This window comes from Mandrillus leucophaeus, unplaced genomic scaffold (genome assembly GCF_000951045.1).
Source record: "Mandrillus leucophaeus isolate KB7577 unplaced genomic scaffold, Mleu.le_1.0 Scaffold145, whole genome shotgun sequence".
Taxonomy (NCBI): Eukaryota; Metazoa; Chordata; class Mammalia; order Primates; family Cercopithecidae; genus Mandrillus; species Mandrillus leucophaeus.
In genome coordinates, this window is record NW_012101421.1 from 1,878,271 (window position 1) to 1,893,517 (window position 15,247).

The window sequence follows — 15,247 nt, forward strand, 5'->3', positions numbered from 1 at the left end:
GTCAAGTGTCTAGAGCCACCCAAAGGTGAGGAAGAGGAGAAGTATTTTGTCAGGTGCTATAATTGGCTCCTGTGGCTCTTGTAAGTTCTGTGTTTTAGAAACAGAAAGACAACTGGAATTGTACTTAACAGAAATTATTCTTTCTTTTCATCCCTGAATTCCTGAAAACAATCTCTCATTTTTTTTTATTGTGGATTAAATTTGGGTCAGACATATCATATAACAGAATCTCTAAAATAGTACGTGACTGAATTTGTCAATCCTGTCTTTTGAAGTAAATAACATGTTAGGAAAAAGCACAACCTCCATGAACTGAATAGTGACATAATGTGTTTTGTTTTAATCTTTCAGATAAAATTGAGGATACAGAAATGATGACATTGTCTAGCTTAGAACCTAGGGTAGAAAGCATTTATTACAAGAGCCAACATGTTTCTCTTTTCTGATCCCATGAGGTGCTATAAGGGCAGAAGGTGTATGAAATGAAGTTGTATAGAAACGAAAATGCCTCTCTTTAATCTTATATGATTTTCAATAACAGTGTTGCCAATGGAGTCTGTGAAGTAGCCAGAGGTTAAGAATACAGAATCAAGTGGCAATTTCTGTAATGCAGTATATTTTGCTGGCTCAAATTTGGAATCATTCTTGAACACAATATCCCCGAAATGTCAACATAGATCACATGCAGGTAGACTACAATGCACAATACTGATCTCAGGTCTCTCTGGGGCCAGTCTTCTGTATTTTATCTTTCTCCTTTTGAAAGTTAAGATTCACATGAAGAGTTTTTGTAAAGCTGGGATAAGTGAAAACCAGTCTGAAATGGAAGAGTCTGTCACCACAGGAAGTTTGGTGCGATCTGGGTTACAGACACAGTATATGTTCAAGAACAGGTCTCTTCCTTTTGTAGTTACTTATAAATCATCAGAAACCAGGGGTGGGTTTTGGCAGTTGTACCATTAGAATGCATTGTTCCTATTATAATAGTGATGTCACGTGCCATCGCTTCCTAGAATGTGATACCGTTCATTCCAGAGTTTCCTGGTGTTATTTATTGTATGGCACACAAGAGGGCAGAATAACTGTCACACAGGCAGGGCCTGCCAACGGTTCTGCTACATCTCCTTCGAGTTCTGTCCAGGTTCCTTTCTCTGGACAATAGCATATTGTAGATGACTTGTAGGCCCCCTGTAATGACAGAGGAGGGAGCATTTAGAGAAGGAAGTCAGAGAAGTGCAGCAGCAATGTTACTGAGCACATTTATTAATATATTGAAAAGAAAATATCTGTTCTCCATTCTTGCTAAATAATTCCAAATGAAAGCAATGGATTTTAAACTGTTCTATTCCAAGGTAAAAGGTAAGATTGACAAAATTTAAAAAAAAATTGTGTGTGTGTGACTAACAGTAAAAGTCAAATAAATACCTAGAGGATCCTGGATGCTCAACAAATCCTAAATTGGCTGGGCCCAGTGGCTCATGCCTGTGATTACAGAGCTTTGGTAGGGAGGGCGAGAGGATCACTTGAGCCCAGGGGTTTGAGACCAGTCTGGGCAACATAGCAAGACCTCATCTCTGCATACACACCAAAAAAGATAAAAACAAATTGGGCCTGATAGTACACATCTGTAGTCCCAGCTGCTTGGGAGGCTAGGACAGGAGGATTGTGGTTACAGTGAGCTCTGATCATGCCACTGTACTCCAGCCTAGGCAACAGAGTAAGATCCTGGCTTAAATAAATAAATAGATAAATAAATAAATAAAAATAATATACTAAAAATAGAAGTTATCCAGCTGGTTTAAGTTTAAAAAAAAAAAAGAACAAATTTACTTTAAACATTCAAATAGTTAAGACAATGATATTTCAGATTGTTGTCTCACTTTTCCATTTTTATTTTGCTACTGTGAAGAATCAGAGCTAGGATTGAAAACCAGTTTGAAGTAAACTGGACATGAAAGTTTGTCAACTTTCTCATATATTGATTTATTTATTTTCAAGAGGCCACATGAGAAATAAAATGTCCTTAATCTTGTTTTCTTTGTCAACTTTAGAGGCTAGTGCTTGTGTAACATTTCCCTCCCCAAACCAAGGCAGCTTTGTGTTTATCATAGGAAACAAACAGAAAAGCCAACCAACCTAATAATTATTTTTTTGAAAATGCCCCAATGTCTACTTCCAAATGTATATATTCTTGCAGCTAACAATTTGTACAAGCAAACAAGTGCATACATGAATATCTAGTTACATATGTCAATACATATTTGCCTACATATAACTAATAATGTTTTAAAGCTCCCCAAAACATTATGTCACAATCTTGTTAGAGGCAAAAGAGATAAAACTAAATAATATTATTAAAACCACCAAATTAATCTTATAAAACTAACACAGGTAATTAGGAAAATATACAAATGTTCATCATTTTAAAAGTGAATATGTAATCTGCTAGACCCGATGTGTCTCCTGGTGTACTGTAATTTGAACTACAAAGCCACCTTCTCAGGTATTCTTGCTAAAAAAGAAGAAAGAAGTTAGCAAAGGAAATTAAAAAAGGAAAAAGAAAAAAGCTGAATTTAATTATGCCCTTATCTCTAACTTCCAGTCTCTAGAAAATATGCAGACGGAGGACTATTTCAAATGACTCCACAAGGAAGTCATTAACCAATTTCAGAATGTAGGGTATTCTGTATAACTGACCCTCTTTTGTCAAAAAGTCAATGGCATGAAACAAAAAGAGGCTGGGTAATGTTCTAGATTGCAAGAGACATAAGAGAAATAATGATGAAATATAAGAAAGATTTGTTGGATCCTGATTTGGATATGTCAATTTGAAAAACACATCTTTTTTTTTTAAGTCAGTGGCAAATATCTGAATATAAAAATGGTTATAAATGAATTATTGTTAATATTTTGGAGAATGAGTGTATTTACGCAAGTTAACGATTTTTAAAAGGTAAATACTGAAGCATTTAGGGTGAAATGATATGACATCTGGGATCTACTTCATATTGCCTGAGCCAAAGATTTTAAAAGAGGGGATAGATGAAGTGTGGCAAAATGTTGATGGATGTTGAAGCTGAATGATGGGTTAATGAGGGCCCATTCTAATCTCGATTTTTGCGTATGTTTAGAAAATTTCATGATAAAGAGGGGAAATAAGGGGAAAAATCAATGGCAAATCACACATCCTAAATAGACTTCATGAATATTGGAGAATGAATTTCCATTTTTCATGCCTTACCAGTCAGAAACCTTTCAGACTCTCTTAATGAACTGCAGGCCATTTGTAAAATCACCTCAGTTTGACTTTTAGTTGGGAAGCCAGAATCACAAGATCATAGAGATAGGAGAGAAAGAGACCTGCCGCACCTTGTCATGCTGTTGATCTGCCAGCAAGCCAGTTCAGCAGCCACCAGGCTGATCCTATTTTACTGCCTAAAGCAACTGACTGCTTGTGTGTAAGTATGATACTCTTAAAAGGTACGTGTGTGGAAGATAACACATTTGGAAGGATACAGAAAAAGTAAGCACAAACAAAATAAAGGAGCATGCAGTAAATGTGGACACATACCATACTCCAGCTGTAGCCTCCCACAAGGTAAATGCTGTCATCAAGCACTGCACAGCCAGGGCCGCTTCGACCCTCCAAAATGGGAGTTTGCAGTATATTCCACTGGTCACCTTTCGGGTCATAGCATTCCACAAGCATTACATCAAGGTGGGAGAAACCTAAGTGACAGAACAAAGTGGAACAACAAAATAATAAATGCTCAGGGTCCCAATTCAATGCTAGGCCTTCTTTTAAAAACAGGTCTCAAGCCAAAATAGATAATTATGGTTTTGAAGATACAAAAGCATAAATTCACTGAGATTGGGAGAAATGTCAGAAAGACCTAAAAAACCCCAAAGAAACTCTAGTTGTTTTAGATTACTTCAAAGCAAGAATACCTGAGCAGATGTCATTAGTAAAGGTTGATTATATGTGGATAGATCTTATTAATATGGTTTATTAAATCCTTATTAATAAAGGTTTAAAATAATAGTTTAAGCAAGCATTTTACAGGGCACTTACAATATGCTAGTTTTCTTTTCTAAGGACTTTATTTAAATGAACTCATTTAATCCCTTCCATCATTCTATGAGATAGTCCCTGTCCTTACTTTCATTTTATAGATAAGGGAACTTGGGGACAGAGAAAGTCAATTACTTGAGTTAAGTCACAAGTCAGTAAGTAGACAGGTTGAGATTTGAATCCAGGAGAGGCTTCAGAACTCAGACTCTTGCATACTAAATTGTATTGCTTTTTCTCAAATGAATATTTAACTCTCTCAGAATGTTTTGATAAATTAAAAATATGTTGTTCAGCATCTTTTACCTTTTTCACAATTTGACTATGTTTATAAACAACTCCGATGATGTAAATGGTTTCTAATATTTACCAAGAACCAAGGTTTAGAGTAGGAGGCTGAGTACCTTTCACTGAAGAGCTTCTCCTACCGCTTCTGATAGGGTTCCCAGTGTCTGGGGCAGTACCTAGGTCACTGAGAACAACTTAAGTCCCTGGACTCTATGGGAGCCCTGCCTTTAATTTAAAGGGTGAGAAATACCTAGTGGGAGCTTCATACTCACCAAGCAGATCAAACCCTTAATGTTTTTATTTATTTTATTTTTTCCTGTAGTTAAATGCAGGCTATGGATATTTGCTAGCTGACAATCACAGTGTGTATTTTAAAGTAACCAACATACCGGATTCTTTAAAATAATTGAGAAGATGAATCAAAAAGTGGAGAAATTTTGGTCTCGAAGAGGTAGACAGGTTATTTCGGTTACTAACTTCCTACAGAAAATAAATCACATGGATGGTGGAACAACAGAACAATGTACTCACTGCAACTCCAGAGTATATTCCTTTCCTTTACCATTAAGATTATTGATGATGATTTTTGAAACATATACACTTAGAATGGGCACTTGGGCAAATTCCAGGTTCTGACTTTAGAGGCATCATTTGAAGATCTATATGCCTTCTCTGTACCAATGTTATACATGGGGACTGCAATCCTCATAGAAACCACAAAGGCAAGATTAATTATCCCTCCTTTACAGACATGAGGTTAAGCGTCTTGAGTGAGACCACACAGCTAGAATGTGCATAACTAGAATCAAACCCAGGCTTAGATGCAATGTCTATATCCTATGCTCACCATGATGCCTCCTTGAGCTAACCCAGTTTTGATGTGTGTACACTATTTCTCATTTAGATTGTCATTACCTGAGTCTTTCTGTTCAAACCCAACCTTAAATGTTAGAAGATCCTAGAGCATTTAGACAATATCTTGTGCAGAAGAAATGAAAAGAAATCACATTTTAACATAAAAGGATACAAAGTTAATATAAAACATGTCGACATAAAGGAATGGGTGTGTGACTTGAAATGAAAGAGCACCATCGAAAGAGATAAAGAATAAAAAGGGAAGAATCACAGTAGTAAATAAAATCTTTTCCCACTGGAGAGAGCACTTAAGCTGAGCAGCAGACATGCACTAGGCTATTGGCATTTCTGAACATGAACTTGACTGAATGAACACGAACTTGGAAGTATCTACGTAAAAATTACACGTGTTCAGACTTTATTACATTTACAGGTAAACATGTATTAGGAAAATAGAAAAAACATCTAGGTCTAAACCATCTAAAAAGATGTATATACTATTAAAAAATAAATGCACACATGTGTGTTATCTACCATCCTTAGATAGCCTGTTTCCCATTTAGCTCAATTTCAGGGATCATAGACTAACAGAGCTGAAGGAGATTTTAGAGATCATAGAGCAGTTTCTTCATCTCCAGATGAGGAAACTAAGGCCCAAAGCAGTTCAATAATGTTCTCGATATCATCGGTCTGTTTTCCTGTCACATTCAGTGTTACATGCATGCACATAATGTTATATATGTACACATATACTACAAAAAGTTGCAGTCACATACATATCTGGGGCAGGAAAGGTGCCAAAACATATCTCTGAAAATGCTATGCCTTAAGATTTTTATTGAAAAAAGCAACAGAATTTGATAATCATAAGTGGTTTGCTGTTCAATTCTTAAAAAATTCTAAATTTAGACACAAAAATCTGATAAATATTACCTTTTAAAAAATCACGTTAGCTTTGTGCACTTATGACTAAAGCTCTTTATGATTATTGCAAAAAACAATTTTCTGGAAAAAATTCATTACTACCACTTTGGTGATAAGAAATAATGTATTTCAGTGAATTCATTGTTACAACAAATTGTTTGTGCTCTTCAGTTATTAATGCTCCTGTTTCTTATTTTCTGTAGACGTCATTATTCATTTCTTTTATGTGTATGGTAACTAAAAAATAATCCTATCTGCAGAAAAGCCAAAATAAATGCTTGCTCAAGGGTACTGCCAATTTACACAGAGTACATTTTATTAGATCAACATGTTTTTTACTTGGTTAACTATCATTATCTAAGGAGAAACCCCCTTAGCAAGAAATATGAGATGCAAATGTTATTGTGACTAAAAAACAAAACAACAAAAAAAAGACCTTTCAAATGATTTCCTCCAATTGCATACAAGCGATCATTCATTACAGCCAAAGTGTGAATTGCGCGTTTTGTGTTCATATCTTGTTTTCGAGCCCAGACATCCATTACTGGGTCATAGCAATATAGCCATGGGACATATTCTCCATTGTGTACACCCCCTGTGAAATAAACATAGACGTACAAGTCAAGAGAGTGCTTTGGAACTGAACTTTGTAACAAAAAGTGGAGGAATTACTCACCTGAAATGTATATTTTCCCATTGTGCACTGCTCCCGCATGAGCCGCCAGAGGCTGTGGCAAAGAGGACACATAGCGCCATTCATTTGTTTCTAGGTTATAGCACTCCACGCTGGACAAGTAGCCAGTTTCATTCCTTCCGCCAATAACGTATAAATGTTTGTCCAACCGACATGCATAGAAACTGGCTCTTCTACAATGAAAACAACCCACAGTAAATCACAAGAGGAGCTGTGAAATGTTACCTTTTGAAATAAGGTAAGCACCACCCAGGTAGTCAGGAAAAGGGGTGCATTCTGCTTCAGAAAGGGTTGCAAATCTTTAAAAATTACACATATACCTTGTAAGTCTGAGACCTTCTACAGTAATCATATGTATTGCCCTTTCTGGTTAATATTCTTGATATTAAAGTAATAGTAGGGGAGAAATTCACCAACTCTTTGTTTCAGCCCTTTTTATCTTGCTTTTTGTACACTGTTAAGTGTTCATTAATATTTGGGATATTCGGTACCTTGTGAGGATATCGTAGCTCTGTAAGACAAAGTGAAAAATGAAGTAGATAATGTAACAATAATAAATTATCTTGACATTCACTTTCTTTATGGTCCTTCAAGGGTCATTGTTCCCAATTTATAAGAGAACTACATCATCAAAATTTTTCTTCAATTATCACTTTTTTTTACCCTTAGTACTACTACAAATAGAATAACTTTTGTGAACTTCATATAAAGTTCAAATTTTGCACTTATATAACCAGTTACAGGAATTTCATCTAAGTAGTTTTTTGTGTTGATTCTTAAAAGGCTATAAGATATTTTAAGTCCCTTTTTAAGAGAGGCTATTGACTATATTATCCCATTATGCCATCAGAGCAAAAGATACAAGCTGTGTTGGAAGGGCTGTAGACAGAACAATCCTAAGATATGCCATCATTTAGGAGTGAGATTTGAAGATACTGAGGACCTGAATTAGAGCTGTAGTAGAAGAAATGGAAAGGGGTGATGCAAAAGATATTTTAAAGTTAGAAAATGTAAAACTTGGCAAGTAATAAAATATGGGAGCTCAGGGAGAATAACGTTCAAATAGCAGCCAAAAATTGGGAGTTAAGATGACTAGTTTGAAACTTTAAGCAAGCTTTTGACCGTTTGCTTCTTTTTTTCATTGATACTACTGGAATAATATACTTCACAAGGAACACATGTGATCCAGTATTGAATAAGTATAAACTGTTAAGTGCCATGTCCCTCAGATAATGTAGTTTATATTTAATGAATTAATGATCTCTATTAAAATTGATGCCAAGATTCTTGTGCAATGTCGATTGCAAGACAAGGAGTGCTACAGGTTTTTATCAAGTAAACATGTTGCTTCGAGATTTTCCAGGTTGTGTTTAGGAAGTACCAAAACATTTAGGAGGCAGTGTGTAGCATGGTGATTAACGATTTGGCTTCTTGAGTAAGACTGCCTGGCTAGATGACGTATTAGGTGTGTGGCCTTTGACATGTCACCCAACCCCTCTCAGCCTCAGGTTCTCATCTGGAACATGGGGACGATAATGGTCTCTTTCTCACAGGGCTATTGGCAAATACATATAAGTGCTTGTCATAGTGTCCAGCATTTTGTTCATGTTCAGGAACTGTCAGTTAATATTACCCGGATAAAAGGTTTTTAAAAATTGACCATCAAGATGTTTGCATGTAAACGTTTCCGAATAATGTTTAAGTGACAACTAAATTCTTTAATATTCGTTTAGATGATTTGTTACCATACAGGCATAATGTTTGTTATGGATGGTAATGTATTCATTTTTTAATAGTCCTGAAATTATCCTAATAGACATCATTGATAATTTTAGAGCAGTATTTTAGCTATGTTTGTTTTTTTTCTAGATTTTCTTGATATATTTGAAGGAAATATGTGCCTTGGATAATTCAGAAAGATGATGAAGAACAACAATAATGAAAACAGGGGTAGGAAGAAAAGTAGGAATAAAATAAAGAGAAGATGAGTCAGATTTCATAAAGGAAAGACTTAACTGGGTCCATGTCTTCTGTGGGGTTCGTGAGGCTCTGAAATTGTAATAAAATGCTGTAGATAGATGTTTTTGCACATGTGCATTTTTTGGAGGAAGCTTTTTTTTTTTTTGAGACAGAGTCTAGCTTTGTAGCCCAGGCTGGAGTGCAGTGGCATGATCTCGGCTCACTGCAAGCTCCGCCTCCCGGGTTCACGCCATTCTCCTGCCTCAGCCTCCCGAGTAACTGGAACTACAGGCGCCCGCCACTGCGCCCGGCTAATTTTTTGTATTTTTAGTAGAGATGGGGTTTCACCGTGTTAGCCAGGATGGTCTCAATCTCCTGACCTTGTGATCAGCCCGCCTTGGCCTCCCAAAGTGCTGGGATTACAGGCGTGAGCCACCGCACCTGGCCAGAGGCAGCTTTTAAATGTGATCATCAAAGGGATTTCTGATCTTAAAAAAATTGAGATTTTTCTGGTATGAGGGACTAAAAACTCATCTAAATATAAAATAAGATTTCAAAGCAGTTGCAAAATTAAGTGCCTACAGATAAACTACTGATTCCTTCTATTTCCTCAACCAGACTTCAGTTACTTTCTCACTGAATATGATAGGTCAAAGTTTTTCTACTAGTACGTTTACCTTTTCAAGTTTAAGTGTTTTATTGAAAAGACTGACACATGTCTACAAGAATCCGTCCTAAAGTAACACATATTTTTTTTTCCACCATTGACACTAAGGTAGTTCGGTATACTTCTTCCATGTGATTCTACAGTAGGTCTAGGGGCCTCTGAAGCAGTACATTTTCTTTTTCACTAATGGGCCATCTTTAAAGAATTGGGACTATGTGGGTTGTAAGCTGGTCATGGTGAGTTCTGTGCAGCATTAGTTTAGAAGAAAAGATGCCAATTAGTATGAAAACCTTCTATTTAACTGAGTTTAGATGTTGGAGAATAAGAGGAAGATCTCCCTTTGGTGAACTCATTTTCTTGTCTAAAATTCAGTTTTTTCACTTTTTATGACCTGGTTCCTTCCTCACCGTGACACCTGGTCAGCCTGTCAGAACCTGCTCTATTTTCTAGCCAAGGCGTTCTTCATGTGACACTCCGTGTGTACTCCTAGCTTTATCCACACAGTGTCACTGTTAGGATCTAAATGGGAAAAAATCAGCAGATTTCACTTCCTGATGAAAAGTGCATTTTTAGGTAGAAATTCCAACAGTAAAGATTCTGAATCTTTGACTTATTCCCTTGCGTGCCCAAAGCGAGAGTTCCTGAAATGCATTTTAGAAACCTGATTGTTAATGGTCTGCCAGCAACTGTGGACATTCGCTCTAGGCTAAAATCTTACCATATCAGGTCTCTCTTAACAATGCTTCCTGCCCCTCTTCGCCACATGAAGAACATACAAGGCTTAGGCTATCTTATTTTGAGAGGAAAGTAAGTTCAAGATTGTTAAAGATTTTTTAGTGGGATTACACTGTTTCTATTTCAAATTGTTCATCTCTCCCTCCTTCAGCCTCCCCTGCCCCCACTGCCAGAAGCAATATTCAGTATTTGTGAGATAAGTTTTAAAAAGATTAATAATAATGCATACAAATATACTTTAAACCCGGCTTATTTTACAGATCTTTACAAGTTCTTTCTGGCCCTTAGAGTTGTCAGTTTATATCCTAAAGCATGAGATTGGATTACTATATCCTTACCCAGCTTGAAGTTTTGACTTTTGTCATTGGATTAAAAACAATGGATATGTTAAAAAGAATATTGTCTCCCATCGTTTCTTGTAACACAAAATATTACTAGAAACAAAATATTTAAACATTGACACATTTTTTTGACATATGAAATTCTTGTCTTTTATTTACTCTGTGAAATACAGGCTTTGTTCTTAACGCTTCCCAAACTGCTTTCCTTCTATTTTTTTTTAGATTAGCTAGGGGGTAAGATCTCCATAAGAATAATACTTCAAACGTCAAGTTTTACTGAAAAAAAAAATTTAAGTTACCAAAGCATTTCTACTGATCCAAGTTTTTAATTTTTCCTCTCCTTACTGAAGAATTAAATTCTAAATCTGAGAGCAAAACAATTCATTGGCACTATATTTAAATTTATATTTTCATCTATTCATTTCTGACAGTAAATTCATAGCCAGCAGGTATGCAATTCATGAGCCGACTCATGGTTGAGTGAGTCTGAAGGCCATGGGCCCATTTCCCTGCTAAACTGGGAAGGCGTTCTGCACTTTTTCTCTATTCTTTTGGAAGGGTTGGCTAGGTAGGGTATCCTGGGACTCAATCTGTCAGCACTGAGTGGGAAAAGGCAGTTCTCACAAATGCCCCGTCAATCTTGCATCTCCATCTCTCCTGTGGGCTGGTTGACCCAGGCAACAATCTATAACTTAAAATGAAATTTTTCTGTCGTTACCAAGCTTCCATTCAAAATAGCAAGCACAGCTCTGTAAGGGTAGGTTACCCCGGAGGTGGCTTACAATGTGTTTTCAGTATTCTCAATTGGTTTGGTGATTTCTCAGCATAATAATTTTTCAGCAGTTTGGTAGCAGCATAAGGGAAGGGGGTAGGCAGGAACTTCCGGTTTCATTCATGATCTACACAATATAAAATTAACTAAATGTTTTAAGCAACTTTTCTGATCTGAAGAGTGTCTCATATATTTCTAGATTCTTTTTCCTCTTTTTTTAAAAACCACCAATTAATCTACACTAGTAACTGATTGTACTTGCTATTTTGAATGGAAACTTGGCAACGACAGAAAAATTTCATCTTAAGTTATGGATTGTTGCCTGGGTCAACCAGCCCATAGGAGAGATGGAGCTGCAAGATTGACGGGGCATTTGTGAGATCTGCCTTTTCCCACTCAGTGCTGTAAGGAGCTCTTTATTTGGTCTATCGAGTTGATTGTTCTAAATCTAAAAAAAAAACTTCTTTTACTAGGGACGTGACATGATATACCATAATGACTTAGAAAGAAACGTTGAACAGTCCATCCTGTCAACGGTGGCTGCCGGGCGCCGACAGACCATGGCAGGTCTTTTTATCAGGTCAATGAGCTGCTAAAAATTGTCTAAGTAGGACCCTGCCATCATAGGCCATAGTGCCTCAGAGGAAGTCATTACAGACTATCAAGTAAACAATACACATTTTCAAAAAAATTACTAATTAGGTTTTGCAGCAATACTTCCCATCCTTAGGGGCTCTACAGTGGGATAATTGACCACGACGTGAGTTATGCCTCCCAAGCCGAAGGCATGAAGGTTAATTATCATGGTGTACAGCCCCCAGCAAAGGGGTCCGTGGTGATGAGATGATGACATTTCAAACATGTATTGATAGTTGTGTTTTAAGTAAAACTTTTTGGAATAGTTTTGATTAAAGGGCAAAGTGATGCAGCTGTAATAACAGCAACCAGGAAATAACCTCCAAAAGAGAGAAACAGGGTGTACTGCAGAAAGATACCAGGAAGCTTCAGATTCATTAAGTTGGTCAAACTATTAATTGACTTAGAATTATTTCCTCAGGTACCTATGAACTAGACATTCCTAAAAGTGTCTGTGGTCCTTAACGTATCATGCCTCATCATTTTCACTGTATAGCCTTTAGTCTTCTAAGGGAGTTTTAATATATTTACCTGTATATAGAGTAGAAAGTTAGGGGTCTTGAGTTTCATTAGAGCATGGATTCATGCTGTCTTGCTGCAATAAGTACATTTTTCAATAAATGGTATTGTATGAAAATTTCTTTTAGCTTGGAATTTAGGATTAAGAATCCAATTTAATCTCAGGGTAATCTACTTGAATGTTATAAAAAGAGAGATATTCAGGTGAGAGATCATGTAAGAAATAGAAAAGAGAAAGAATGCTGATGATTCCTTTTTTTTTGAGATGGAGTCTCACTCTGTTGCCCGGGCTGGAGTGTAGTGGCGCGATCTCGGCTCACTGCAACCTCCGCCTTCCGGGTTTAAGCGATTCTCCTGCCTCAGTCTCCCAAGTAGCTGGGATTACAGGCGCCTGCCATCGCGCCCGCCTATTTTTTTTTTTTTTTTTTGGTATTTTTTAGTAGAGACAGGGTTTCACCGTGTTGGCCAGGTTGGTCATGAACTCCTGACTTCATGATCCACCCGCCTTGGCCTCCCAAAGTGCATGCTGAAGAGGCAATAGGATGCAGCTTACTGTCTATCACACTGGAGAATTTGCTCAAGAGGATGTCTAGATATTATTTGAAAAGAACCAAGTGCTCAAAATCTAGGCTGTGAATTTGCATATGCAGATAAAGACATGGTGTCATGCCTGAGGAACAGCTAGGAGAGACAAACTATGTGTAAATATAGTAGCCATCTTGTCCTTTGGTAGCCAGGAGACTTGGCTGAGATAACTAACTACTCGGTATGCAAAAAATGAGATGACACGTTGGAAGACTAATTTTGTTTTAAACCTAACGAATGACTTGTTCTTGAATGTATGGATTCAAAGACATTAGGGGAGGTAAATGCAAACAAGACAAAATTTACTATTGAAATGTTAAATTTCAATATTTCATATCTAATTATCTAAACGTCTAATATTTAAATATTGAATTTTAATATTGAATATTGAATTTAATATTAAATAATTTAATATTGAGTATTGAAATGTCTGTACCAAAATGCACATCATTGCAAGTATAGTGTTTTATATTTCAATTTTAGGGTTTAAATATATTATCACCAAAAAGAGTGATATAGCCAGAGAAATTTTAGCTCTGTTTGCAAAATACCAGTCAATATAATCAAGAAAGACAAGTCATACATTTTTTTTTCTTCCTACATTAGGACAAATAACTGACTTATTTTTCTCTATTGAATTAACAAGGAAGGTCATGTAAATTGGCTAGGCCAAGTTTTGTATTTTGCCTCATACGTCTTTCATTGACTCTGTTTAGCATTCCTTCTCATGAAAAATCACCTAGCACCCATGCCCCCTGTAAAGTCGTCACAAACACTTCAGGTGCAAGAAATAAACACTTACCTTTCTTGCATGGGTGGAAGTTGAATCCAGCTGTTAAATCGAGGATCATAACGGCTGACAAAATTTGTACTGTGTTTGCCTGTAAAAATGTATTTGAGACATTTAAAACTGAGATTCTTTTGCTGATTTGCACATGTAGTAGTATTTTATAAGATGTCTCTGTTCTCAGGTTTAACAAATAGATGAATTAAGTAGAGGGAATGCCTACCACAGCACAGGCGACGAGTCAATGGAAAAATAAATGTGCCGCCTCAAGTGTTTTTCCTCTTTCCTTCTCTTTCCTTTTTCTGTTTTTGCAATGAGTTAGGATAAAACTAAATCAACCACAAGAATGAAAGCAACTATATTTACCAAACTGGCTTTTATTACAGTGTTAGGATAAAAATATCTGGGGTGTTATTGGTGTTTTAATGCTTTAAACATAGTAAGTTAAAATCTGTAAATTATCAGTTCCACTCACATGTGCACGGCCTCTCTATCAGGGGGATTTTCTCTGTTCAATAATACAGCCACTACAAAAAGAGCCTGATTGGGAAAGTTAGTTTTGTTCTACACATACCATGTAAGTTCTGTGTGTGTATTTGGGGGAAGCACAGTTGCTGTGACATATACACAGGTGTATGTGCTGAAATGGGAAACATGAGTCCTCTGAGCTGCTTAACTAGCTTGTCCCCTCTGTTGAGCCTGAGAAGCATGGTAATGCCTCCAAAGTATTAAAATGAATCTTATTTTATATATAAGACAAGAAATGGAAGCAAAATAATATATTACATTCTCTGTGTAGCACCTGAGATGATAATCATCTAGAGAACTTGAAGCCTTAACTCTAAGTCTGCCTTTATTTATATATGTGTAACTATACATATAACATTGAGAGATGGGTACCAAACTTCACTGCAGGACTGAACAGATAGGGGTGTGTGAGTATGTGTGCATATACTCACACAGAAATGTCCACCCAATACAATTATTACCTTGATATATACAAATATATATCAAACACCTAGCACCTACTGTGTGTTTTATGTGTTCTAGACTCTAGAAATACTTTGGTATGCAAGATAGACATAGTCCGTATCCTTATAAATGAATAAACAAACGTATAATATCAAGTAGTGATGCATGCTATTAAAAAGTGAAGCCAGGAATGATAAAGGGAGGCCAGCTTAAGTAGGAGAGTCACCTGCTCACAGACGTCTTTTGCAAGTCATGCAGATATCTACAGAATGAGCCTCTCAGGCAAAGGGGCGGGAAAGAATTAAGTCTCTGGGCTGGCAGTAAGTTCAAAAACAGCAAGAATGCTGGGGTGACTGGACAGAGGTCAGAAAGGGGTCAAGGGCCAGAACATAGTGTGCCTTGTGGGCTGATGCAGGATTGTATAGTTTGTTATAAGGACAATAG

The 15,247-nt window shown here is 36.6% G+C and overlaps 1 protein-coding gene across 1 annotated transcript in view; it reads right to left on the bottom strand.

Moving 5' to 3' along the window:
- Positions 1-287: 287 nt before the first annotated feature.
- KLHL14 (kelch-like family member 14) overlaps positions 288-15,247 on the bottom strand; it is a 102,583-nt gene continuing 87,623 nt past the window's right edge. Inside the window, exons 6-10 of the mRNA XM_011974443.1 lie at positions 13,847-13,925; positions 6,813-7,003; positions 6,573-6,731; positions 3,572-3,729; positions 288-1,188 (exon numbers count right to left, since the gene is read on the bottom strand). Coding sequence (XP_011829833.1) covers positions 1,048-1,188; positions 3,572-3,729; positions 6,573-6,731; positions 6,813-7,003; positions 13,847-13,925 — 728 coding nt within the window. The 3' untranslated portion in view covers positions 288-1,047. The remainder of the gene's footprint in view (positions 1,189-3,571; positions 3,730-6,572; positions 6,732-6,812; positions 7,004-13,846; positions 13,926-15,247) is intronic.